General features: G+C 54.7%; 8 protein-coding genes across 8 annotated transcripts; 4 read left to right on the forward strand and 4 right to left on the reverse strand.

The window, feature by feature from the left end:
- Positions 1-2,308: 2,308 nt before the first annotated feature.
- On the forward strand, positions 2,309-3,106 carry LTHEOB_6077 (Serine-rich protein; the record flags this gene model as incomplete). Its single annotated transcript, XM_035515293.1, has 1 exon — positions 2,309-3,106. The coding sequence occupies one exon, from the start codon at positions 2,309-2,311 to the stop codon at positions 3,104-3,106; it is 798 nt and encodes a 265-aa protein (XP_035373208.1).
- Positions 3,107-4,454: 1,348 nt separating this feature from the next.
- On the reverse strand, positions 4,455-6,827 carry LTHEOB_6078 (Peptidase S41 family protein; the record flags this gene model as incomplete). The annotated part of the gene is made up of 1 exon (XM_035515294.1): positions 4,455-6,827. One exon carries the CDS (start codon positions 6,825-6,827, stop codon positions 4,455-4,457), a length of 2,373 nt encoding a protein of 790 aa, XP_035373209.1.
- A 2,674-nt stretch (positions 6,828-9,501) lies between these two features.
- Positions 9,502-11,398, reverse strand: LTHEOB_6079 (Multidrug transporter of the major facilitator superfamily; the record flags this gene model as incomplete). The annotated part of the gene is made up of 4 exons (XM_035515295.1): positions 9,502-10,185; positions 10,263-10,565; positions 10,649-10,807; positions 10,880-11,398. 4 exons carry the CDS (start codon positions 11,396-11,398, stop codon positions 9,502-9,504), a joined length of 1,665 nt encoding a protein of 554 aa, XP_035373210.1.
- Positions 11,399-13,194: 1,796 nt separating this feature from the next.
- On the forward strand, positions 13,195-15,015 carry LTHEOB_6080 (Monooxygenase FAD-binding protein; the record flags this gene model as incomplete). Its single annotated transcript, XM_035515297.1, has 1 exon — positions 13,195-15,015. The coding sequence occupies one exon, from the start codon at positions 13,195-13,197 to the stop codon at positions 15,013-15,015; it is 1,821 nt and encodes a 606-aa protein (XP_035373211.1).
- Positions 15,016-15,182: 167 nt separating this feature from the next.
- Positions 15,183-16,127, reverse strand: LTHEOB_6081 (Short-chain dehydrogenase/reductase SDR; the record flags this gene model as incomplete). The annotated part of the gene is made up of 4 exons (XM_035515298.1): positions 15,183-15,368; positions 15,432-15,588; positions 15,659-15,766; positions 15,823-16,127. The coding sequence occupies 4 exons, from the start codon at positions 16,125-16,127 to the stop codon at positions 15,183-15,185; spliced, it is 756 nt and encodes a 251-aa protein (XP_035373212.1).
- Positions 16,128-17,039: 912 nt separating this feature from the next.
- LTHEOB_6082 (Ethyl tert-butyl ether degradation EthD) lies at positions 17,040-17,394 on the forward strand (the record flags this gene model as incomplete). The annotated part of the gene is made up of 2 exons (XM_035515299.1): positions 17,040-17,057; positions 17,107-17,394. The coding sequence occupies 2 exons, from the start codon at positions 17,040-17,042 to the stop codon at positions 17,392-17,394; spliced, it is 306 nt and encodes a 101-aa protein (XP_035373213.1).
- Positions 17,395-18,289: 895 nt separating this feature from the next.
- On the forward strand, positions 18,290-19,557 carry LTHEOB_6083 (alcohol dehydrogenase; the record flags this gene model as incomplete). The annotated part of the gene is made up of 5 exons (XM_035515300.1): positions 18,290-18,412; positions 18,464-18,486; positions 18,533-18,649; positions 18,713-19,287; positions 19,352-19,557. 5 exons carry the CDS (start codon positions 18,290-18,292, stop codon positions 19,555-19,557), a joined length of 1,044 nt encoding a protein of 347 aa, XP_035373214.1.
- A 3,719-nt stretch (positions 19,558-23,276) lies between these two features.
- LTHEOB_6084 (uncharacterized protein) lies at positions 23,277-24,391 on the reverse strand (the record flags this gene model as incomplete). Its single annotated transcript, XM_035515301.1, has 2 exons — positions 23,277-23,693; positions 23,765-24,391. 2 exons carry the CDS (start codon positions 24,389-24,391, stop codon positions 23,277-23,279), a joined length of 1,044 nt encoding a protein of 347 aa, XP_035373215.1.
- Positions 24,392-25,306: the final 915 nt, after the last annotated feature.

The following is a 25,306-nucleotide window of genomic DNA, read 5'->3' on the forward strand; positions in this document are numbered from 1 at the left end:
CAACGTCGTCCCGTCCGCGCTGCTGCCCGTCTGCAATCTCATCCTTCAGTGTGCGCGCCGCCCCGAGTCCAGCGCGCGCCTCTCATACGCCCCGTGCCCTCGGCCTCTTCCTGCGTCCGTGCCCCCCTAGTTGCAGCTGCAGGCCTGTTTCGCAGAGTGCGCCGGCGCTGCTGAGGCCTCCTGAATATTTACAGCCAGACGCTGCCCGCCGACCCCAAACTTTCAAAACCTCAGACGTCGTTTCGCTCCCTCGCGCGGCCCCCAGCGCCAACACGGCCAATTCTCTCCCCTTTGCAATGCTTTTCTAACTACAAGTCGCTCTCTGCACCTATTACTATTCTTGCATATCTATTTCCCAGGATTTTTGCAGCCGCTGCTTTTCTAATTTAATGTCTCTTCGACCCGGTCTTACGCCTGTTCCCCGAGCATTTGCCCCCGCCCCATTCCCATAGTAGGCCGGGGAGAGACATGTCTTCCCAGCCTACATCCGACTCATATTCATCATCGCCGCCGTCAACTCCACGCGCTGCCCGTCCCGCCTCCCACACAACCACCGCCCCCGGCGGGCCCACCATTCGTATTGTCGAGGACCCAGGCTCGCCTGTCTATGGAAAATCCCCCTACTCGTCAGAGCCGTCGCAAATCCTCTCGCCTGCTGCCGCGCAAGGATCACGTCAGGATGGCCTCGCCTCGCCTGTTTCAGATGCGGGACGCTCCGCCAGTCCTGGAGCAGACTCGCAACGGGGATCGTTTGTGCAGCGAATGGCGGCTCGCTACGAAGGCCTGGGTCCTAAGGCGTCGGCATCACAGCCACGACAGTCTTCCGCGTCTTATCGCATGTCGACGTCAACGACGACGTCTACTGCAGAGACGCTGACTACGCTGGCTGCACCGTCATCTCCGTCTTACAACAACCGCTTTTCCCAAGGCACCACCCCGCCCACTTCGCCTCTGCCCTCATTTTCCGACAGGAAGCATGACAGCATCGGAAGTCTAGGGTTGCTTACGGAAACAGAAGAGAAGCCTCCGGTTGCGCCGGTTGCGCCGACTGTGCGTGCTGTGATTCCGTCGTCGTCCACAACCGGCGAAACGTCATTTATCCCCTCCCAGGAAACCACGCGTCTCTCTGAGGATTATTCGAACGATACAACAGAAACTTCGTTTGAGAATTCCGACGCTTCCACTCCCACTCTGACCTACCACCACAAGGTTCGTGGTTCTTTCAGCTCTTTTTCCTCACGCTTCTCTTCACGCGACTCGCCAGCTGATCGACCATCCACCCGCGGAAAGGACTCTGATAATCAGCAAAGCTTCTGGGCAAGCGCCTCTGGATCAGCGTCCGATGACAGACCGCCGACCCGCGGTAGCAATTACGTTCGCCACGGTTCCGACTCCGACGAGCCCGAGCGGCCCCCGACCCGGGGCTCCAACAGCGTTCGCAGTTTATCCTCTACCCATACTGTTAACAGAAGACCCTCGAGAGCAAATCTCAGGGAAGCTTCGGACCAATCTTTCAGCAGTGGGGAACCCAGCGGCCGTCCGCGGTCAGCAACAAGCCCACTTGGCACTTCACATGAAAACCGGTCAATCGAGGATAACTCTGTGATACACTATCCCACATCTTCTGGCGAGGAATGGTCTCATCGCTTTTTCGCCCCTCCGCCTCCTATGCCAGAGCCCGAGTCACCACCAAGGAGGTACAAATGGAGCCCTCCACTTTCAACCATCGAGTCGGTCTCCGAGCCGCGCACCGGTTCGGTAGCCAGCACGATGGCTCTCAGCGGAATGACTCGTTCAAACAGGAGACAGACAATGGGTAGTTACGGCTCGTCTGATCCGTGGACTTCGTCTGAGCATCGTTCGTCCGAAAGCCGCCCGGACGTTCCCTCGACCCCGAGCGAATTTTCAGTGTGGCCCCGCCCTGTATTTGCTGGATCAAGAACCGGAACTGGTCAGTTAGAAAGCCGGCATTCAGAAGAGGGTAACGATACCGTCGGAGAGCTGCATCCTCAGCCTCTGCGCCTTCAGCGGTCTGGTCTGTTTCGGAGAAGTTCGAATGGGAACTTGTCCAATGACGGGCGTCCAGACACTGCCGCGTCGGATCGTAGCTCTTACACCAGCTTCTTCGCCAATAGTATCCCGCAATGGGCGAGGTAAGTGTCGCACATGCTCAGGAATGGTTGGCTATCTGAACGAAGGGGAGCTAATTTTACTTAGGCTATACTACCGTCGCAGCGAACGTGTCTCTCTGGCCACCGACTCCTCCAGTTCCCCAAGCAATAGCCCGCTTCCCAGCCGCTCTGCAACCATGCACTCTGGCACCAGCCGCTCACCGACCGAGGCCAATTTCCCCATCCACCCCATCTGGTCGCCACGGCGCCGTCCGCACCACCGCGACAACTCGGGATCCTACTCCGGTCACCTCTCCCTGGGATCGAACATCATGCCGTACGATTCTCAGGATTCAATCTCCGCTGCGCCGCCGCAGCGGAAACCCTCTCAACAGCCTCATGGAACGAGCGGCCGCACTCGTGCCGACACGGCCGGAACGCGGAGCGTGCCTCCGACGGCCGGCGGAAGGGAATCCTTCACACCGAGATTGCGTCGCAACCGCAAGAGCATCACGCTCAGCGTGTGGACGGCGCCGAGCATGGACCAGGCGCTCGGTGCGCCCGCGAATAAATACATCGTGCTCTTCGCGCTCGGCTTCGTCCTGCCGCTGTGCTGGTTCATCGCGGCGGTCCTCCCGCTCCCGATGCGGCCCAACGACGAATTCGAGCGCCTCGAGAACGAGAAGGCAATGATCGAGAAGTACCACGGCGGCACAGGCAAGGGCAAGGAACGCGCAACCGAGTTGCAGCCGACGTCGGCGCCGAGCACCGCTGCTGGTGGGGGCGTTCTAATGATGGGAAATGAAACTAATATTGAAGGGGGACTGGGCCTGGATCTACGAAACAAGACACAATTGCACCAGAGGGACTGGGCGCAAGAGGAAAGATTATGGCAGAAGGCCAAGTGGTGGCGGAGAGTGAATAGAGTCATGTCGTTCGTCGGACTCTGCGTCATCGCGGCTGTCGTCGCTCTCGCAGTGGTTTACACGAGGTAAAAAGAGACATTTTTTTTCAAGAAAAGTTTCTTGGGTGGCTGCATCGAATCTTCTTTCCTGGGGAAATCTTTTTTCTGTTTCGTTATTTGTTTTCTTGATATCCTGCCATGTTTTTCTCATGGCTCTGTTCTTTTCGAAAGATCAGTCTTCATCTGACGTCTACCTATCTACTACCTACCTACCTACTCTACTACCTTACCTACTACCTATCTACATACAACAACAACAACAACAACCTTCTTACGCCCTAATGGCCGTCACGCAGCCTTCAAAACTTTATTCTTATGCTTCTTCTCCTTCTCTTCTTCTTCTTTTGCGCTTGGCTTCGTGTCGGGACGCTTGTTTTTGTTAACCTTTTTTTCTTCGTGAGTTGCTTTTGGAACGAAAAGTCGATGATATGATAATGCACGGCTCGCAACGGCTCCCCACCATCCGCGGTCTTTCATAAGCATCTTATAGACGCACGCATGCACGTTCGCACGCTCGCACGCGCTGTTTCTCTTTATTCGTGTGGTTTCAGTATCTCCGTTTGCTATATATCTGTCACTATCTCATTCGCTCGACGATGGTTTACGCCTTGCGTAATGATTGTTTTTTTTTCCTCTTCTGACTGTACCCTTTCATTCTCTTCATGGGTGATGTGAAAGGAACGTTTAATGTTATCTGTATAATGAATTGAATTGAGATTTATGTATTCACATTGTGGCCGGGGAAGCGATCGTCGCAAAGTGTTCTTTGTGCTACCCAACTTGACAGGGTAGCTGCTTATTTGCACTCTCGGCAAGGCTTGTTCTTCGTATTTGCTCCTCGAGAATCATAGCATGGCAGGATCTTCGATTGATTAGAAGTAGTGTGCCTCGGAGAATTTCTAGCATTGGTGCAGCACATCGAGAAAATCAGCACATGTACTCGAAGCTACGGGCAGATAAGAAAATACCACGATGGATGCGAACACAAAGAGTAATGTCTAAATCGTATCATTGTTTCGACAATCATTGAGCTCTATGGCTACCGTGAATGCTAGGTTTGTCTTGCCATCATGATCATCATGTCATGCAAAAAGGTAGCTAGTACCCATGCTACTGTCCCACTTCTGCCTTCACTCCGTCACTCCATGCAGAAGTAAACATTACAGGTAAAAAAAGAATACAGGGTAACAAACATTAGAGGCCTGGTCTCCCATGCATGCATGAAAACTTTTCCGTTCGTGAAGTTGGTATCAGTACTACCCGTCTACCTACCCTGATGAAGAATCGCTGTTGAGAATTAAGTCCATAGGAAAGAAAGGTAATAGGAAGTTGGGTGAAGAAAAAAAAAAGGAGAAGAAAAGAACATCGCTCAACATCGCTCAGGGTGCCATGAAAGCATCGCCGTCGAAGCGGATAGCAGTCACGTCGGTGAAGAGCTTCAGGCTCTCCTCGAAAGAGGTGTCACGCTTGGCCATGCGCGGCACCTGGGCCCTCCTGCTAAGCTGATCGCTCCTCTTGTAGCCCGCACTACTAGCAACGCAGTGCTTGTTGTCGCTCCACTTGCTGTCAGCGGCAGCCTTCCAGACGGCCGTCATGTCGAGCGTCATCTCAGCGGTGTAGAAGATGCGGCAGTCGGCCGGCTCATAGGTGAACTGGAGCGGAGTGCCAGCGGCATCGCCCTCACGAAGGCCATCACGAACATTGACGTTGGGGTCAGTGGCGGCACGGTTGAAGGGGACGTAGCTGGCGTAGTTGGCCTGGTAAGAGGCGTTGTACTTGGCCTGCTCATCGGGGTTGGCGTACTCATAGGCCTCATAGACCCACTGTTGGATAGCGGCCCAGTTGAAGTTGTTGAAGCCCTTGACACCACCGACGGACTGTTGTTCAGCGTACTGAGGACGTCCACCGAGGACGATGGATGACACGTTGCCTTGCTGGCGCATCAGTTCCGAGAAAATGGCACAAGTTGATGCGCAGTAGCCGTCGTAAAGGAGGACGATGTTGGTAGACTCAAAAGGCTGGTCCGTGAAGTTGCTGCGGTTTCCATATCCGCTGATCTCGATACCGCCGCTGTTCAAAACGTTGAGCGGATCGGACATGTTCCAGCGGATGATGGAGGTGAAGTTGTCATATTCGTTCGCATGAGGACCGTACTTTTGCGCCCAAGAGGTGAAGGGCTTGTAGTCAACATCGGTGTCCGTGCGGTAGTTGAAGACGCTGGAGACAATGTCGGCCATCGTGTAGTTCTCCTGCACGATTTCGGGATCACGGGGAAAGCCTTCGGAGAGGTACGAGAACTTCTGGCCGAGCAGGTCGAGAGTCTCGTGGGCCCTGAAACGGGTGCCACCGTACGGCAAGAGGGAAGGGAAGAGCTGCTTGAACATGTCATAGCCCTGGAGAATGGTGCCGCCTCCATTTGCGCTGAGATCAATGATGAGCTTCTTCTTGCCATCAGCCTTGGCACCTAGGATGAATTGAGTGCCGATGCGCTGGAATTCGAGCTCGGCATAGCTGGAGCTGACGAAAGAAGGAACGGACAAGACAGCAATATCGTCGTAGCCTTCGCCCTCGAGGTAGTAGCCGGCGATGAGGTTGTTTCTCTGGTAGGCAACGGGAGTGGGATAGCCAGGAGCGGGCGTGGCACGAGCGCGAGCGGTGGTCGTGGCGGCAGCATCATCAGCAGCGGCGATGTGCACATTCTGATTGACGGGAGTATCATCCGTGGGGCCATCGACGTTCATGTTGGCAGCCTGGATACGGGACTTGTCCTTGGCGTCAGCGGCCATGGCCATGGCGTGGTCAGTGGCTCCGGAGGCGTAGAGGAAGTAGCGATCGCTTAGAGCAGTGCCGTTCTCAACACCGCGGAACGAGACCAGGACACGGGCAAAGTTCTCGTAAGTCTTGGTGGTGCCGTTGGCGTACTCGATCTTGGTCTCGGGACCAGGGTAGACCCAGCGACCACGACCACCTCCAGAGAACATGCCAGTGCTGGCGCCAGTGGAGCCAAGCTGGATCTGGGGCAAGCTGTACATGACGTTGTTGTACAGAGCATCACGGTCCTGAAGCGAGCCGTACTGGCTGATCTTCTCGAGGTAGGTGGCGGCATCTTCATCGTTGATCTTCAGCACGGCCGAGGGCGTGTAGGTGGAGTTGGGGAATGAAGCAGCCAGGATGTCTTGGTAGACGAAAGGAACAGGAAGCTTCTTGCCGTCCTCGGAGATGGAAACGAGAGAAATGGGCCTTCCCCAAGTGACGATGGCGCCAACCGAGTCAGGAACGTAAACCAGATGACCGTCGTGAGCAGAGAGGATGTGAGTGTAGAGAGCCCAGCCGAACTCATACTCGCCGAAGAAGTCGTCAGCATTGACCTTGGCAGCCAGATCGTCAAGGCCCTTGAAGAGGTCGACGGCAGGCTGGACCTTCTCAGCGTACTCGGCGGGCGGGTTCTTGAGGTAGGACTGGGTGCTCTGCCAGGTGAGGTAGGGCTTCATGGAGTCGATGAGCTCAATGGCGGCCGTCTTGTTGAGCGGGGCGCTTATGAGGCAGTCGTAGGCGAGAGCGGCCGGGACGGTGGGAGTAGCAGTAGACTTGGCATTGTTGACGACGGAGCTGAGCACCGAGCATGGGGTTCCCGTCTCGTTCTGCCTGGCGTGAAGCTTCGCAAAGGGTGCGGCATTAGAGGTGGTCAAGGGAGAGGCGGCGGCCAAGGTGGCCAGGGCGGCGGCCGCCAGGGTGAGCGAGGGAACCTTCATGGCGGCGGAGGATCTTGAAAGAGGGAAAAGAGAGGCCGGATGAGCGTCCTCCCGTTGGCTGATATAGGAAAAGGAAAGGAAAAGAGTGGCGGGAGGCTGGGCCGGCTAGACGATTTAAAGGAGAGTGTGGAGAGGTTGTGGGGAGGCAAGCACGACCTAGAGAACGAACGGATAGGAAGTGGAGCCCTGCCAAGGATGGTCGGATGATGGATCGATGCGCTTACTGCCGAAGCGCAACGGGCAAACGCAGAGTCCAAGGGCGCGGAAGGCGCGTTGTTTGGCGGAGGGATCTGCGGTGCTACCGTGATGGTCGCACCCGCGCTTGCCTAGTCGCACCTACCTCCTTTGCACGTCAGGAACAGGAAGCGGCAGCTCACCGACGCGCGCAGGGAGAGCGCGCTGAAACGTGGCGCGCAGGCGCTGGCCTGCAAGATCGAGTGAGCACTACGACGAACGAGCGGCGACCGGGCCCAATTGCGCTGGCGCGGGTGAGAACAGCAGCGGCGCAGCCAAAGTCAGTGAGTCGGGCTGTCTGCGCCGTTGCGCGCGTGGGCCGTGGCGCGACGTCATGATTGGCGCCGGGCAGCACGGCAGCCGCGATGGAGATGCTGGTGCAGCAGCAACCAGCGGTCGCCTGCGCGAGCCTTGCAGACTGTCAGACGCGTTCCCGGCCGGCGACGAGGCACAGGCCCAGACGGTGCGAAGTCCACGGCTTGGCTCTGCGCTTGGCTCATCTCAGCGGCTCAATGCGCAAATCATAGCGGCCGCGAAGCATGCCGCCGCTACTTTGCATTTGCTTCGCATCCAGATCTCCCGCGCCCTCGCACACCCGTGGAATGTTGGCAAGAATAGTACGCGATCCAGCAATGTTGTGCTTCCGCGAGCGCGTGCCGTCACATCTGCTCATCTCGCGTCGCCCTCCTGCAGCTCAGCTCAGCTCACAAGCCGCTGCGAGTCGTGGCCCCGACTCCCGGCTGGGCTGACGGCCGCAGCTCTCCACTGATACTCGCTCCTTTTGTGGATCGCGAAAATCGTTGCCAGTTGGCGCCCCGCCTCCATCGTACCCAGCCCCTCCACCAGCCACCGCCAATCTTCATCACCACCGCCACGCCCATCACAAAGCACACCGACCGATGCTCTGATCGCGAAAGCTTGACGCGATTTACTTTTACGGGTTCGATCGGTGGCAAGGAAGCCTCGTCTTGAATCACCTCCCCTGCCTGTGTCTGTGCGTCTTGCCTGAGACGGTATCTTAACTTCACAGGACGAGGCGAGAATTCCAGATATGGCGGGACATCACAGCAGGGATCTTGAACTATTCTTATCTCGTCATCTCGTGGCAATCTCAAGGGTAGATTCTGTGGAATTCCGTCTCACGAGGCCACAGATGCCATCTTGAACAATTTGTTTCCTCGAATCCCAGGTCGAGTCGCACATGGCACAGGTCAGCGATCCATTCCACTGGCCGACGAAACCCGTCCCCGCTCGTGTCTTGGGACAGACAACTGCTGTCATCTCAGGCAGGTTGCCGCGTCCGAGCTGTACTCGCTCTCAAAGCCATTTCGTAACATGGACCCGCGGTGCGGTTTAGATGCTGCAAGCCTTCCGTCCCGCCTTTCCCGAAATCAGTAGCACGACATGGGCGGACCGTGCGCCTCACGCTTCCGCGGTGTCACGTCTCCTCGCGACACCTACAGCAAGATCCGCGTTAACCTTCCCAATTGAAGATTCATCTAATCAAACATCTTTTAGTCTTCAACAATAAAATTGCTGAAGGTCCATTGTGCGACAACTATTTCTTTTGCACAACCGCCCTTTTCCTAAATGCACCACTCTCGGCAAACCTCAGCCGTTGACCGGTTGATATTCTCCCCCCTTTCTGTTACTTCTCTGCCCTTCTCTGCATTAACAGTCTCATATTAATACTAACTGCGAGACCGACGTACAGCGGATACGAACAAAACTCAACGCGGTACGAGGTCCTTCTGGAGATTTGTCTCGGCCTCATCGGGACGCAAAGGTAAAATGCGGAGTCCCGAAAGCAACACCAATCATGAGGCGAGACCAGCGGTCTGCATGTCAACGGCTGTCTCCGGTGTCTCGGTGGTCGAACAGCCTCATGACACAACTCTGTTGACCACATGTGCATGCATTGTCACACTCTCACCCATATCGAGGTTGCACTCTGGCTTCTTGCCCCACCACGATGATTTCCCAACGAAGTCGTAAGCTAGGCCATCTTTTATTTCCTTAGATTTGAATTCTCATACGCATCGTTGTCGTTCATATGCTCAGCTCCCGGGTATCCTCACTACAAACATAATCAAGTGAAAGCTCTCAGTGTCTCTGCAAGAAAATAGAGAGCCAGATGCAAAGAAAAGGAAAAGAAAGCAGAACGCAGATTGAAAACAGACCAAGTACGACGACCTGTGGTCTTCTAGAATGACAATGAAACATCAACCGAACCCATCCTCTAAATGCACCATTCTATGTCTTTCATCCTTACCTTCCTTATGGCAGTTCGAGCGATTCCATGCAATTTTTTCTCCCCTCTCATCGGGCCCGCTGCCGTTGATCATTCTGAGTCCAAAGCCCGTGCTCCCGTACGCCAACAGGTCGGAAGCGCGGGGACGGATGGCGCAAGAGGCTTTCCGCCCTCAGCCGCAACCTTACCTCACGCCGCCGCCTCAGCGCGCTTCCGCTCCTCCCTCCTCTCCCTCCCCTCCACCTTCCTCGCCTTCTTCTTCGCATCCACGTCGTCCCGCCACTGCCGCCCATAAATCGTCGTCAACCACGTCAACAGCATCGCCGCGACCAGGAAGCCCGCCGAGATGGTCGAAAACCACCCCACGCCAATCACCTCGATCGCCGGCAAACACAGCGCGCTCCCCAGCGCCGCAAACACGTACCTAATCACATAGTTCCCGGCCACCACCTCCGCGCTCTGCGCCTGCATGACGTCCAGACAATACGTGTTCAGGCTCGGAAAGCAGAACAGCTGCGCGACGCCCTGCAGGAACATCACAATAACCGGCAGCGGTATCCCGCCCTTCTCCATCTCGATGCTCCATCCGTAGACGAGCATGCACGCGGGTATCACGCCGCCGAGAAAGGGTAGGCAGGAGTTCAGCCGGTCTTCGGGCACGCGCTCGCCGTTGCGCTTGCGGATGTAGCGGTGCACGATGTGGTCGGCCCAGCGGCCGCCGAAGAAGGTGCCGAAGAGGTAGCCGCACCCAGGCGCGATGTAGAAGAGGCCGGATTGGATGGGGGACGTCAGGTGGAAGCGCGGGTTGAGGACGTAGCGGATGGGGGTGAGGAGCGAGTACATGTTCCAGACGAGGGAGGAGGAGGCGAGGCCCTGTTGTTTTTGCGCGTGTCAGTTTGTTTGGACTTGCCTGGTAGACGTAGGGTAGGGGGCAGAGGGGCAGGACTTACGACAGTGATGAGATTCGGGTACTGGTACAGCCTGAGCACGCGGAACGGATTCGTCCACTGCCACATCTTGGCCGCCTTGTCCGCGGCTTTGAGGCCCTGGAACTCGACCGACCGCTTGTAGTGCGTCGTCTCGGGCAGGAAGAACAGGATCAGCACGCAGCCGAAGCCGCCCAGCGCCGTCTGCAGCCAGAAGATGTCGCGCCATGACCGGAACGTCACGATGATGCCGCCGATGAAGGGCCCAAAGGCTGGCCCGACCAGCGTGCCCGACAGGAACCAGGAGAGGGCTGTGCCGCGTTCGGTCTGGGTTTGGTGTTAGCGGGGCGGAGAGGAGAGGAGAGGAGAGGGGAGGGAGGGGGAAGAGGGGTGTGGGTTGGAAGGCTTACGGGTCGGAAGATGTCGCCGATGCAGGCGGAGCCGATGATCAGGAAGGAGGTGCCTTGGAAGGCGGTCATGATGCGGAAGATGAAGAAGGAGGCGAGGTTGGGTGCCAGGGCGGTGCCGACGGAGAAGGCAGTGAAGAGCGCTGCGCTGCCGAGAGAGGCCTGCGGAATTGGAATTAGACCGGTCGTTCACTTGAAATATCCGAGGGCGAAAAGAAAGTGTTTTGTACGTACCCATCTTCTGCCGTACACTTGGCCAATGGGCCCCCAGAACATGGGGGAGACTCCCATAAAAAGCATGTATAGAGCATTGCTGATATTTATCGTGGTACCGTTGCTACCGTACGTCTCGGCGACTTCGGGGATGGCTGCGAGCACGGTCGTGCTGGAAATGGGCGCCAGAAATCCGCAGAAAGAGAGAACAGCCGTTATGATATTTTTGCGGGTCAACGAGAATCTGTCGTAGATTTCGTCGCTGATGGGCGGGCCGCCGGTTTGGGTGGTGGGGACGTGGGCGATGTCGTGCGTCGGGACATGGGAGATGGTGTGCTCAAGGGTGGGTCTGCCCTCGTCGACGGTCGCTTGCTTCTCCAGATCGATGCCATCGGCGTCCGATCCGCGACGGTCCGCTCCCGAGGGCGGCGGCGACGTCTTGGCTTTTGCTTGTGGAGGCGGGCATGGTGTGGGTGCGTCCTCATGACCCCCCTCTTCGACCGCGGCGCTGGGCGCGGAGATGGGCTCGAAGCGGGACATGGCGTGCGAGGCAGCCAAGAGACTGTTATTGGAAAATGATAAAACCGGAGAATATCACGGTCAAGGCTTCTTATACATGAAGAATCGGAAACGAAGACATGGAGGCTGCTACAAGCTGATGTTGCATCAACCACAGGCAGTGCACTTGAGTTTAAAAAAACACGAGCGAATGGCGAGGAATGCATTTGCTTATGAGTCAATTTCGAAGGTTGTCATAGATGCAGATCCTAGCACCGGTGAATTGAAAGATTTCTGACAGATGGTACTGAAAGACCATTTCGGGGTGGGTTCTAAGGCGGGTTGATCGCGGATCACCGAAGCATTTGGGGCGGTGGCGCCCTCTTGCGGGTTGGTTGCCGTTGTAGCCGCGCCTGTGCGTGGACCAAGCTTCTGGCCTGCTTATCACGGGCTTTCGATCCGCATGTCAAAGCCAGGGGCGGCGCCGACAGCGGACTGAAGGTGCGGGTGGTGTTGCTGGCATTGGACCTCGGGAGCAAGTCGTGGTCGGCAAAGCTCGTGCGGCGCCGTGTAAACGGCACCGCACGAGCGATATCGGCGCTGCTGTTGCATCACAGCCAACCGCAGCTGTTTTGTATCAAATGTTTTATTCCCGTCTTCTGCACGCTCCGATCCACCGGGCTCTTTCCAGGCCTGGCCGTGCACTTCGTATCTCTGTGCCCCATTCGTGCCACTCCACCACCACTCCGCACACTTACTTTTTACGTGCATGCATTCTGGCGGTCTAGAAAAGGGGCGATTTCGTGTGTGCATCGTGGCAAGTCTTGAGACGTTCCTCACTGGCTTTGTCCAGGGCAGAGGTGCATGGTTGAAGTCGGATTCTTTTCCGTTACTGCGGCAAATTCGCCACGCATAAAAGGAAGGTTTCGGCTGATAGGCGGGGGCAAAATTCCACAACAACAATTCGCTCATCGCTTATTAGTTAAGCCGCAGACGTCGCTTGTTTAATCAGCCGAACAGTCGCCTGTTCGAACAAGTGAGATCATTTATCAGGGCATCCCTTCGTCATGTCTTCAGCCACCGAGGCTGTGATGACGCAGATTGACTTTCGATGATGGCGCAGATTAAGTTTCGATGCTACCCGACATCCGTATTTCTCTCGTACCCTCTCTCTTCTATTCTTACTTATAGTTTCCCGCATGTAAGCTTTTTCCTTGGACTAATAATATCACAGTCAGCACTCGGCAGTCACTCTGGGGGCGTAGAAGAGAAGCAACTCCCTCGCAGCCATGAGGCGCAGCGCCACCTGCATGTTGAGGCTCATTGCGATGACAAGTTTTCAGATTCAGCAGACGTCGTCGTTCGCGTCCTGGTCGACTCTGGCTCCGCTTGTGGTCGCACCTTCAGAGAAGTTCAAGACTCATTGAAGTGCACTTCGAACCGCTTTCCTGAGTAATGCTGACAGTCAAGCGAGAGTTTGACGACGGATGAACCCCACAACGCCAGTACCCCGCTTGGACCCTGACGTGAGCGGGACGCGGATGCTAAACAAACTGCCGACAACCTATATTATGAAGACAATAAAATATCGTTGGGACAATCTCCCTCTTCTTCCTTTCAACATTATTTTCTTGCATGATCAACACCTACTTTTGCCCGTCACGTCATCCGTCATCGGAGAAGAACTGACTCAGGGACCCTCTGAAGTAAAGAAAACATTGTTTCATCTTTCTATTCGAACTTAACCTCCAGCTCTTGCTCCTATATCACATTTCCACGGCAGTCGCAGAAAAAAGTAAAACTACATCTCCAGTCATTGTCCCCCCCGGACGCCCGCAATGTCTCCCTCCTCACCCCCCACTATCCACCCTATCGCCATCATCGGCGGCGGGCCCGTCGGCCTCTCCGCCTCCATACTCTTGTCTCTCCGCGGCATCTCCAACGTCGTCTTCGAGCGGCACAGCGGCACATCGATCCACCCCAAAGCATGCGGCATCAACCAGCGCACGATGGAAATCTTCCGCACCATGGGCCTCGAGCAGGCCATCTACGCCGTCGCCGCACCATCCGACATCGCCGGCCGCACCGCGTGGTACACGGATCTCGGGTCCTCCGGCCGCGAGATCTACTCGCGCGACGCGTGGGGCCTGGGGCGGTACGCGGACGAATACGCGTCGCACAGCCCGAGCCGCTACGCCATCCTCCCGCAGATACGGCTGGAGCCGCTGATCTCGCGGCGCGCGAGGGAGCTGAATCCGGGGGGAATTCACTACGGGATGGAGGTGACGGACGTCGTCGAAGCCGCGGACGGGGACCACGTCGTCCTGACCGTCAAGCCGACCAAGAGCAGCGACCCAGCAGACACCCAGGCCATCCACGCCCGCTACGCCATCGTCGCGGACGGCGGCCGCGGGCTGACGTCCCACCTCGGCGTCGCGTGGGAGGGCGAGACGGACATCTTCCACATGGTCACCGCGCACATCCGGACCCCCCAACTCCGCCAGCTGCACCCCGACCCCAGCAACTTCCTGACCTGGTTCACGCACCCAAACATGGGCGGCAGCACGCGAACGGGCTTCCTGTACCAGATCGGGCCCTGGCCGCTGGCGGAGCACGCGCCGGAGGAGCAGGAGTGGGTTTTTGCGTGCGCGCTGATCGCGAGTGATCCGAAGGCGTTTGATCGCGAGACGATGGTGGGGAGGTTGCGGGCGACGCTGAATTTGCCGGAGCTGCCGGTCGACATCGTGAGTTTGAGCCACTGGAACGTCAATGCTATCGCGGCGGAGCGGTACCGCGTCGGGGGCAACGGGCGGATCTTTCTGGCGGGCGACGCGGCGCATCGCATTCCGCCGTGGGGCGCGCTGGGCATGAACACGGGTGTGCAGGACGTGTATAACCTAGTCTGGAAACTCGAGCTGGCCCTCACGGACCCCGCGAAGTACGCCGGCGCTCTGCTCGACAGCTACGACGCGGAGCGCCGCCCCATCGGCCGCGCCGTCGCCGCCTCCTCGCTACACAACCTGCGCAGCCACTCCCTCAACATGGACCGCGCGCTCGGCATGAGCGGCGACGCTTCCCCAGAGGCCAACGCCGCCGCTATCGCGCCGTTCTTCGACGAGAGCCACCCCGAGCACAAGAGCAAGAAGGAGGCCGTGGCCGCCGCGCAGAAGACGCTGGATACGGAGTTTAAGGCGCCCGGGACGGAGGTGGGCTGGTTTTATCCGCAGGCGGACTTTTGGGGCGAGGGGGAGAAGACGAGGCATGCGGGGCAGGTGAGGGAGGATGGGGCGTTTGAGACGGAGTGGTATTATGCGTCGACGTTGCCGGGGCATCATTTGCCGCATGCGTGGGTGGAGGGGGGAGGTAAAAGGGTTGCGTTGAGGGATCTAGTTCCGGCAAGTAAGTTGTTGTTGGTGGTGGGGAAGAGGACGGGGTGGGAGGGGGTTGAGGGGGAGTTGGTAAGGGTGGAGGTTGTTGGTGAGGGGGGCTGGAGGGATGTGGATGGTAGTTGGGCGAAGCAGCGTGGCGTTAGTGAAGAGGGTGCGGTGCTGGTGAGGCCGGATGGCATTGTGGCGTGGCGAGGGGAGAAGGATGATGGGCTTTTGCAGAGGTGGCCTGAGATTTTGGATAAGGTGCTTTATTTGTCTGCGTCTGGTTGAAGTGTTTATTTTGGAATTAAATGCAAACTGTAGCGATGTTTGAATACCACAACCCATTTTCATCAACACGTAAAGCATTTCAACAGAACTTTGATCATCGAGACAATTTCATCTTTCAGATATGTACAACAGCCAGTCTTCTGACGCACGGCTTGAAGGTTTGGCATTTACCACGGAATCTCAGATCCATCGTACTTGCTAAAGCCCGTCTTATTCTCCCAGCCAGGGGCATGAATGTTAAAGAACTTCCTTGAGATCTTGGGTGTAGCGTTCATCAGGATGTTCAGCGTGGCCTGCGCACCTTCCTCAACCGACAGGTCAGCCTGCGAGGAACCAAGGTCCGTTCGGAGCCACTATTTCAAGCTTCAGTCAGCGCGGGCCAGGGTTGGAAAAAGGATAGAAAAATATGAATTTACCCCAGGAGTGATGGCGACGACGGTAAAGTCGTCCTTTTCCAGCAGTTGTGCGTACTGCACGGTGAGCATGTTCAGGGCGGCCTTGGAAACCTTATACGCAGGGAATAGGTGGGGGGCGGTGAAGTGCGCCCAGCCCATGGAGCCGAGGCCAGAGGAGCTGCGGAGCATAAGTGTCTTGCTAAGGGAAAGAAAAGAGAACTCCGGTAGGCCTTTTGGGAGTGACTGACATGTTAATGATCTTTTTCTGGGTCCCCTTCCTCAACTGCGGCAGAAATGCCCGCGTCACGTTGTGTACGCCCACCACATTGACATTCAGAACATCGGGAAGGTCGTCACTGTCTCTATCAGCGGGACACTCGCGGATGAAAGGGCTGAGAAATAGAAACCATACCACTGGTCAACCTGGACGGGTGCCTCCATAATTCCGGCATTGTTGATGAGCACGTCCAGGCCCTTTCCGGCCTGAAGCTCGTCAACCTTGGCCGCAGCCGCCTTGATGCTGTCTTGCGAGGTGACCTCGAGCGGGACGAAGACGACCCGGCTGGCGGCGCTGGCGATGACCTTCTTCAGAGCCTCAGACTCGCTGCGAGCGGCTGCGTATACCTTGGCCACTTCGGAGGTGGGCTTGGCCGCTAGCATGGTGACAAGCGTCAGGCCGATACCCCGCGAAGTGCCCGTGATGAGATACGATGCCATTGTCCGTGTCTTGGTTTCTGCGGGGTGACGATGCGATACTTGGCAGATGGTGGTGCTATGTATATAAGGGACGCTTGGTATTAACTGAAGACATCATGGTAACGGGCGGCGATAGGCACTTCGAAAGTCCGAATTTGTTAAGCATAGGTCATCGCCGAAAGTACGTCATGGAGAAGTGCAGCAGCGCCGAAGGCACAACTCTCGAGCGAGGGTATTCTTCGGGAGTGGTTGGAAGGGCAGAGACCCGTGCTCCTTTACTTTCAAGGATAGTATTTCGTCTCCGACACTGAATCGTAACTTCTGAACATCGAGCACTGATATTTAATACTACAAGAATAAGGTTGGTTGTGTCGTTAACTACTATTTTAGCCCCTGAGTAGCCGATTTAGGCCCGTGCCTCAATGAAACCACTATTCAGTAGGAAAACGAATACTTGGGGAATTCGGCTTGCAATGACCAAAACCATGTATTTAGCCTGATTAAAGTTGTCACGTCTCACCCTTACTGTCCGAAATTGGATTGTTACGGATGACTTTTGCCAGTTGAGTTTGTCATACTATCTACAAGTATCAAATCTCGTCAGTGCTCATTTGAATCTTCAGGTAAAAGCTTTTGCCGTGTTTGACTCGAAGACTGGTCTCTGCTCGGTGGATTTCAGCTCCGAGTACTTCTGTAATCATGTGTCTAAGCCCTTTGGAGTTATGGAGTGCCCTGCTACGTTCTACCATAGACCTATACGCCGATGGGTGACCGAGGCTAAACTTCGGCGCTATCAGCAGCATGGCAGCCAGTCTCTAAACGGTACCCGGAAACATCCATCGAACTGTATAAGTATAGGGATTTCTTCTCCAGAAACATTCTCTAAGCACCGCTTTCTTTCCTACCTCCAAGATAAATCACCTACACATCGCAATGACTGCCAAATATCTCGTATGTGCCCCTCACCTCTCATGAGAGCCCATACTCATACCAAAGAAAGATCCTCTTCCCCAGAGGCTCCATCTTCAATAAAGAGCACTACCTCAAAGTGCACATGCCTCTGATCGCCAAGCATTACCCGGACGATTTCTTGAGCTGGGAGGCCGTTGAGCTGGCTGCAGATGCTGCCTACGAAATCGCTACCCGCGTCGAATGGACCACTGCTGAGGCTTTCGAGTCTCTGCACCATTCCGAGGCTGGTAAGGAGATCTTCGCCGACATTCCGAACTTCGCCAGCGCTCCTGCCATCTTCATCAAGGAGGAGAAGGTTCTTGGTAGCGGTCCCTGAATACCAGGTCAGTGAATGTCAATGATCCACAAACTCCATAGTCTCCGTGTAGACACTAACTCGTATGGCAGATTAATGGGAGTTACAAATGGATTTGGGTGGACGGAAGCGACTGCGGTTTTATCCGTGCAGAAGCGAGGTACAACTTTAGATAAAATTCCACTGCAAATTTCCTCAACCCCATGACTGGATCGTGATTCCAACTGTGGAACCCTCTTGGATGCTGATCTTCGTTTGATGCAAAGTCTTTGGGGTAATAACGGTGGTTATTAATACCGTGAAGACTGGCCAACATCTCAAAATTGGAAACATCACCCCCATTCTCATATAATGCGAAGTATAGAGACTACGGGACGAAGCTAAAGAGATGTACTACATATGTACGTCGACGCAAAAGCGTACTGTGTACATACACTAAAGTGAAGGCTAGCCTTAGAGAGGGGCGTGGCTGAAGACCCGGCTATTTGAGCCAACTGTTTCGAGAGCATCCTCCCGAGGATTTACCTCGGCCGACAGCATTCTATACCATTAGGTGCACCTTGATGACTTCAACCTTTCTCAGCTGATGTAACTCTCATCGTATCGGCAATCGAAAGTCTATTTCAGCCAAAGCGTAATACATCCCAGCCGATCGGGCGGGATCTCGTTGTGCACGGTCTCAAATGCGGTATCCGCCGGACTTAACCTTGCCCCGAAGGCGCGACAGCGAGTTTGCTTGCATTCAACCGCCTTGACTCGTAGAGTTTCCTCCTAGTCCGCTTATCAATCCGCTTCTGTGATGTTCGTCACCATGAGCCCCGTTCGCGGCGCTTCTCATAAATGAAGAGAAGCCTCCCAACACAAAGCAGTAAACCAACTTCATTCTCCAGAAACCCAATTCTTCTTTCCGCAAGCTATGACGAAGAACCAAGCAGCTTGGATTGATGGCCCGCGAGTCAAGCCCCTAAAGGTGGCAGAAGCTCCGGATAGGAGGGCTGGACCTGGAGAAGTCGTCATCAAGAACGCTGCGTTGGCAATCGTAAGCACATCACTTCCACGAGATTGTATAGCATACTGATCATCTGTGAAGAACCCAATCGACTGGCTAATTCAGTAACATACCTTCACTGATCGAATGAGTAGAGCTAAGCAGGCACAGGGATAAAGAGACTTTGCCTGTCACTTATCCTGCCATCCTCGGCTCCGACGTTGCTGGCGTTGTTGAGGAAGTCGGGGAGGGCGTGACTCGCCTCAAAAAAGGCCAACGCGTGATAGCGTACGTCTATCCAAACATCGACCCTCAACAAAGTGCGCGAATCCCGCTCATGCATGTAAATAGTCTCTGCCACGCTATATTGAGCCAGAAGCAAGGAAACGGCGGCTTCCAGCTCTACAGTTGTGTCCCAGAGATCTTGGTGTCTCCGATACCCGACGACCTTTCTTTTGAGCAAGCTGTCGTCCTCCCTTTGGCTCTCGCGACCGCGGCAGCTGGTCTCTACGGAAAGACGGTCCTCAACCTGCCTCTGCCCCCAGCCGACGGCACCCGCTCCACGACCGACAGCGGTACTCTCCTCGTATGGGGTGCCGCATCTTCCGTCGGTACCGCTGTCATCCAGCTGGCCCGGGCCTCCGGTCTCTACGTCGTCGCCACTGCGTCAGCCCGCAATCATGACTTGGTCAAGTCTCTCGGCGCGAACGAAGTATTTGACTACAAATCTCCAGACGCCAATCATCAGATTGTCACCGCGTTGGAGAAGCGGGCCGACACCTTCGTTGGCGTCTTCGACTGCATCTCCGAGCAGGGTACCTACAACCAGATCGGCGCCATTCTCGACGACTTCCAGCCCGCCAAGGTGGCTGTAGTGCTGTATCCCTTCCCGGAGAAGATTCCCAAGAGCATCCAGCCTCTTATGAGTAGGTTGCATGAAAAGCCCCTCCTGATTGCGGAATGTTGGATTGCTGAGATGTCTCGAAACAGCCATATCATATACGATACCCCTTCCGGAAAACGAGCACATTGCAGATGCCATATGGCGCAAGTATCTCCCCGAGGCGCTGGCAAAGGAGCTGTTTCAGGCCAAGCCTGACCCGCTCGTCTTTGGTTCCGGGTTGGAGGCGCTTCAGGGTGCTATGGAAAGGCATAAACAGGGTGTGTCGGCACAGAAGATCGTTATCACTTTGTGATATCAGCGGTCGGGTTCTTTTCACATTCGACGTAACTTTTCCATATAACAGGATGATCATTACAGCAAGAAATGTGCGTCTATTCTAGTCGTAGAGCTCAATGATTGTTAAAATAACGATGCGAAGCTGACATTACACATATATCTGCCTTTATCCCAGGCTCTTTCCTCCCAGTACGTTTGAAGTATAGGAAGAGTATGGAGTGGCCCGAAATTTGGAAATGGCTCTTGATTTGTCGGCATGTGGTTGAAGCGTCTGTGTCTCCTGGCAATCTGTGAGGGTATTATTTTGAAACTGACTGCGGCTACGGCGATAAAGCTCAAAGGTTCGTTTCGTAATCCTTTGCTCACAGTTGTGTGATCGCGATTGGGATTACCGCTTAAGGCTCGCGCCATTTTTAGTGATTCCCATACTTTACAAAAAGGGAAAAGGTCAACCAATGCATTGGGATTTCTTCACGAACCACCGAGCCTCCGCTCCGCAGCTGCCCCATGCGCCACAGGCGTGCCATGGCGGAAGGAATGGTGAAGCTGGTGACCAGTCGGCCGTCAACCCCTACCCGCCTGAAGAATGCGCTTGCCAGCATGAGGCTGGCTGAAAGAAGCTTGAAGGAACAGTCGGCGAGACAATTTTTCTTGGCCCGATGGCAGAGAATCAGGCAACACACGCCAGGCTGACTATTTTTGCCAGACGCTTCTGGCCGCCGCGCATCCACACTTCTTCTCAGTACGAACTCCTGCAGGGCAAAATAACCGGTGATACACCGGTAGTCAAAGTTAGTTTTGAGGCTGTGCTAACTACCGTCGCATTCCGATTCGAAGGCAGCAGGTTTGCAGCGGGTTGCCCAGCTGTGGCTGTAATCCGACACTTTCAGTTCATCCCCATTCTTGTAGCTTGAAGAAAAATCCAGTTATGACTTTTATTGTTATTTAGGCGATGGCTCTCGGTAAGTACTTATTCCCGTAATTCGTTCACATCCTTTGCGTGACGACTGTGCATGCAAGGGTAGGAAAAAAGCAATTCGCTTATTTGCCTGCATCCAGGCCGCGCTGCGAGATCAGATCTACGTCTCATCTCTTTACGGCAAACACACTGATGGTCCTTTCCCGAAATAATAGATCTTCTACTTTTTGTAGATGGCCTAATTGCCTTATTCCTTCCGAACGGCAACTTGCGAGATCGTACTATTCCTATCTATTCACTGTGGGGCGAGAACGGAACATCTGAGCTGAATAGTGTACTATTTATTCTCCTTGGCTATAGTTGACGACATAACCCTTGGGCCCATCTCCCGCTTAGCATTATTAATGATTGGGAGTTTCTGAGCCTTTGCAGTTGCAGTGAAATGATCGGAGCCCGGTGTCACTAAAGGTTTACGTGTTGTTCACGATGCATTGATGTTCAGTTTCCAATTCAATGCACTTGCATATTCCTTCTTTCAATCAAGATAACCAACGCCAGGATCCAGCAGAAGGGTCAAGGTCAAGGTTCGACCCACCACACCAGATCCTGGCGGCTATAATGGGCGCGTGATCAGATGAATGAGCTGTGTTCCTTCGACAGCAGGTGAAGTATATAACGGTATTCTATATCTTTGAACTTCCATCATCAGAATACATCCTTATCTGTTCTCCTACATCTTGTGTAAATCCATTCCTCTTGTTGCAGTCACTGTATCTGAATCTCCGCCAGGAAAACATGGATACACCCCTCGAATCGAGGCCTCAGGCTTCTCAGGAAAGGCAATGGTCTGATAATTCAGCCTACGGGAGCTCAAGGCAGCAAAACGGGTCAGCATCCAACGCACGTCTTATGGAATGAACTGTGAGCTAAAAGGACTAGCGATTATCACGATCACTCGCGCACGTACAACATCATTTTCTGCTCCCTGAGAACCACAGCTCGGCCGTTTATCAATCTCTGGCGCCGGCGCCTCAAGCCCTGGTTCCTCAAACACCAGCCATACACCACCATCGGTGCAGTCTTCCTCGTCCTCGCGATCTTGGCGGCGTCGATTACACCACCCGTGTACCATGCCGTTGAGAACGCGCGCGCGAACACGACAGTTCTCTACTGGGATGATGCCTTCTCGACATGTACACGGCACGGCAAGACGGTCTGTCCGAACGACGTGTGCGATGCGCAGTCAGTCTGCATCGCTGAGAAGACAATGACTGTGCCATGCTGGCCTGAGGGAAAGTGTTGCACCGCTGCGTGTCTGGAGGGCTGGACTTGTAAGGAGGATGGAAGGTGTGCGCCCGGTCTGGAGTGCAGATCCAGAACAGAAGGAAGCAAGCTGGTGTCCAGGTGTAGGACTCCGAAGATTACGGACGCAACAAAGACGGCGGAGATGTCAACGAGGCTCGGTGTGACCCCGGCGAGCGTGATGATTGACACTGTGACTGCGGCTTGAATACATTTCTACTCCACCGTAACATTTGTATAGACTAAGTACATATATTCTTTTCTATTTCTCTTATAATGCGAAGGGGGCACACAATAGACAGATGACACCAGAGGATTTTGAAGTTCATCTGATCAGATGCCAGTGTTATTCTTCGGGTTGCTTAATTCTCTCTCATTGATGAATGCTACGTGCGCTTATTTCCATGTTCAAGTTCTTATTTTGAAATTTTGTTGCTGTAATGTTGAAAGTTCGATATCGCAAAGTTGAAAGTGCTGGGAGGCATGCCATGTTTTATATTCCATTCAGCCTCCCCTGAAAAACAGAACACTTGCCCTTGTGTAAGCTGAGACCCAGCGTAGTGGTTGAATGGTCTGTCGTACTCGGTTTCTCAGACCAGTGATTAGGTGTCATCTTACTACTATCTATTGAAGTGTGTTTATTGGTCCATACGAAAGGCTGAATGAAGCACTGCAAAGTGAAAGTGGAACAAACGATTCAAAAGGTCCTCAAGCATGATCTTCAAAAGACAGTGCACGCCCCAGAAGAAAAATCGAAGATGCGCATAAGTGCATAAAGCGCGAGTGAAGCAGCGCGTCCCGGAAAGCACGAAGAATCTCAGCCGTGCGGCTCAAGACTGGCGGCTTCTTTTCAATTGGCTGCTCCCTCGCAATCGGCGATGATGCGATCTCCGCCGGTCCGAGCCATCGTTGCGCGCACCATCCTCGCTTGCACATCACTGCCCCGTCCCGCACGCGAGCCGGCGTCGTGGCGGGCGCGTGGCTGACTGACGAAAAGGCCGGGGTGGTGCGGGCGGTTACACACGGATTGGGGGCTTTTGCTTCGCCGCATCGGCTCAGCTCCCCCGGCTGATGTTCGTGCTCCCACCACTCCCCTCACAGCCTCTTTTTCTCGCATATGCGCCCGTTGCTGCTGCTGCATGCATATCTTTGCCCGCTCATTTCACACAAGAGTGGGGACGTTGCTGCCTCGCGTATCCCGTCAGTTGCCTTGCGCCCCGTTGTCAGCCTCGCAGTGGTCTTCTGATCCGGCTGGTGCCACGTTTGGCAGAGGGGGTGGTCAGACTGCGAGCACAGAGGAGGGCAAGGCTGAGGCGAAGCGCTTTGCAGCAGCTGCTATCAAGATACCAGGAGGCTCAGTTCAGCGTGTACTGTGATATTGCTAGGATTTATGTATAATGAACGCAGCCAAAATCCCACCAGTACGGTAAGGAGAGTAGAGAACGTATGTCGGGAAAGTTTCCATAAAGCGTTTGTGGGGCTCTGAGATGTTAAGACAGCGTTCCAACAGTAAGCTAAGCAGCTGAAGGGGTCTGACAGAAGAAAATGGCAGCAAATTTGGCATCCAAGATCTCTCCGTTGACCTGCTTGCTCCGACCCTTCGCCTCGTTCTGACTCCAGTGGCAGTTGACCAGGGCTGAGTCGATGGCGTCTGTTTTGCCAACGTTCCCGTTTATCTGCATGGCCCCCTCAGAAGCCGTGTTCCCCGACCATGACCGATTTGATGGAGGAGACTCGTCGGCAATAGTGGTCTCCGGAATGCTTTCGTATCCGCTGTCGCTCCTTGCGGGACTGCGCGGCTTCATGGCGAAGCGTGATTCGGACATGTTGTCGAAACGTCCGTCGGCGCTCTCCGTCTCAGAAGGTTCATGTCCGTTGCAGTTCTCGGTCTGCGGCATCGGCTGCACATCTCGCGGACCTCGGATTGCAACCTTTGGATCTCGTCAGTAACCATTAAAGGCTTGTCACATTTAAGAGGAGTGTAGAGAGCATCAGTACGTACTTCCTTGTTGTATCCGTCAGCCTTGTGCATTTTGAGGCGGATCTGATGAGGGCAAGCACTCTTGTTGAGAAATCTGGAAACTTCTTGGGTTCTCTCTTCCTCTTTCACAGAGATGGAGCAGTTGCTTAATGTCCGTTCAATCTTTTCGACTTGCTCTTGTAGTTGGGGAAGGCCATCTCCGACATTCCTGTCGATTCTGCTTATAAGGGTACCGTAAGTTGCCAGAATAGATAGGGCAAGGCAGCTCTTGTCTCTTTCCAGATCCTCGAAGCCCCTCAGGATGGCCTCTTCTGCCTTGCCCCACCGCACGGCTTCCAGGCATCTTTTCCATCTTCTTGAAATATCTCCGGCGCATCCTTGTCTCAGCTCTTTGTCAATATTCTCGATAGTCCTCAAAAGGGCTTGGACGTGGGTCGTAACAACTTCGGAGCGTAGTACTTCTTTTAATGAATCTACGAGGCCCGCTATCTTCAAGAGTTCATCGATCTGTTCCCGATACAGCTTGCAGCGTTTTCCGGATTGTTCAACATTGCGGTATAGAGCGTGGAGTTTGGAGATGAGGGTCGCTGTATATTGAACAAGCTGCGAGACGCTAGCAATAGCACCGATTGCCTCAAGACCGGACATATTATGGGTGTTGAAGGGAAAGGTACATAGCAAGTGAAATCAGGTGCGAGGCGACGCCACGATGGATATGGGAATACTCCCTTGCAGGGCATTTTTCTCAGCCACGCATGCTCTTGTTATGGTCAAGATAGAACACCCGCTTAGGTGATGCCATGTATGCCGTGCTGGATGTGTGGAGTACCGAAGGTGAGGCTTGCACGGCTAAGCGCGAGGCTGTGTCACCTTCCATTGGAAGAGGAGGCACTTGGGATGCGGGGAGCCCAGAACAAAAGGAGGCGGAGCAGCGCTGCGCTGGTTCCAATGTAGCCAAATATCACACTCATGCCCTTACGATCGAGGTAAATCAAGGCGCCTGCACCTGCAGCGGGATGGAACGGGCCAGCGGCTACACACGCGATTTGCACCGTGCGGGGCTGGGCTTCAGCCTTGTGATGTGTTTTTCTCGGCGCATATCTCAACTGCAACAGGCCAGATTCCCTTGTATCTGCATATTGGTCGGCGGCTGAGGCATCCTACCCGGCACAAAATATGGCAATTCCGACCGAGGTGAGAAACGCGGTGGAACGGTATCACGCACAAGCATTCTCGCGCAACACTCTCAAAACAGCGAACGCCCGAATTATCTTTCTCCAATTGGTAGAATGGCTATGACCCTAGACTTGGTGAGGAATGCTGATAAGCTGCATGCTGTGATGGTGTTGCCGGCCGGCGAAAGACTGCATTGGAGTCATGATAAAGAGCAGCCAATCTGCCACAGCTGAAAAGTTGGAACTTGAAAAACTCACGGCGAACAATACTCGAGAATCGAATAGAGCGTCATTTTCAAGATGCCGAGAAGAGGTAAAGCCGTCTCGACCATTAAAGAACAATCCACATCTTCAACAGACCTTCATCGGGAAGACAGCGCCGATAAAG

The sequence above is a fragment of the Lasiodiplodia theobromae genome (assembly GCF_012971845.1).
Source record: "Lasiodiplodia theobromae strain AM2As chromosome Unknown scaffold_17, whole genome shotgun sequence".
In the NCBI taxonomy this organism is placed as follows: domain Eukaryota; kingdom Fungi; phylum Ascomycota; class Dothideomycetes; order Botryosphaeriales; family Botryosphaeriaceae; genus Lasiodiplodia; species Lasiodiplodia theobromae.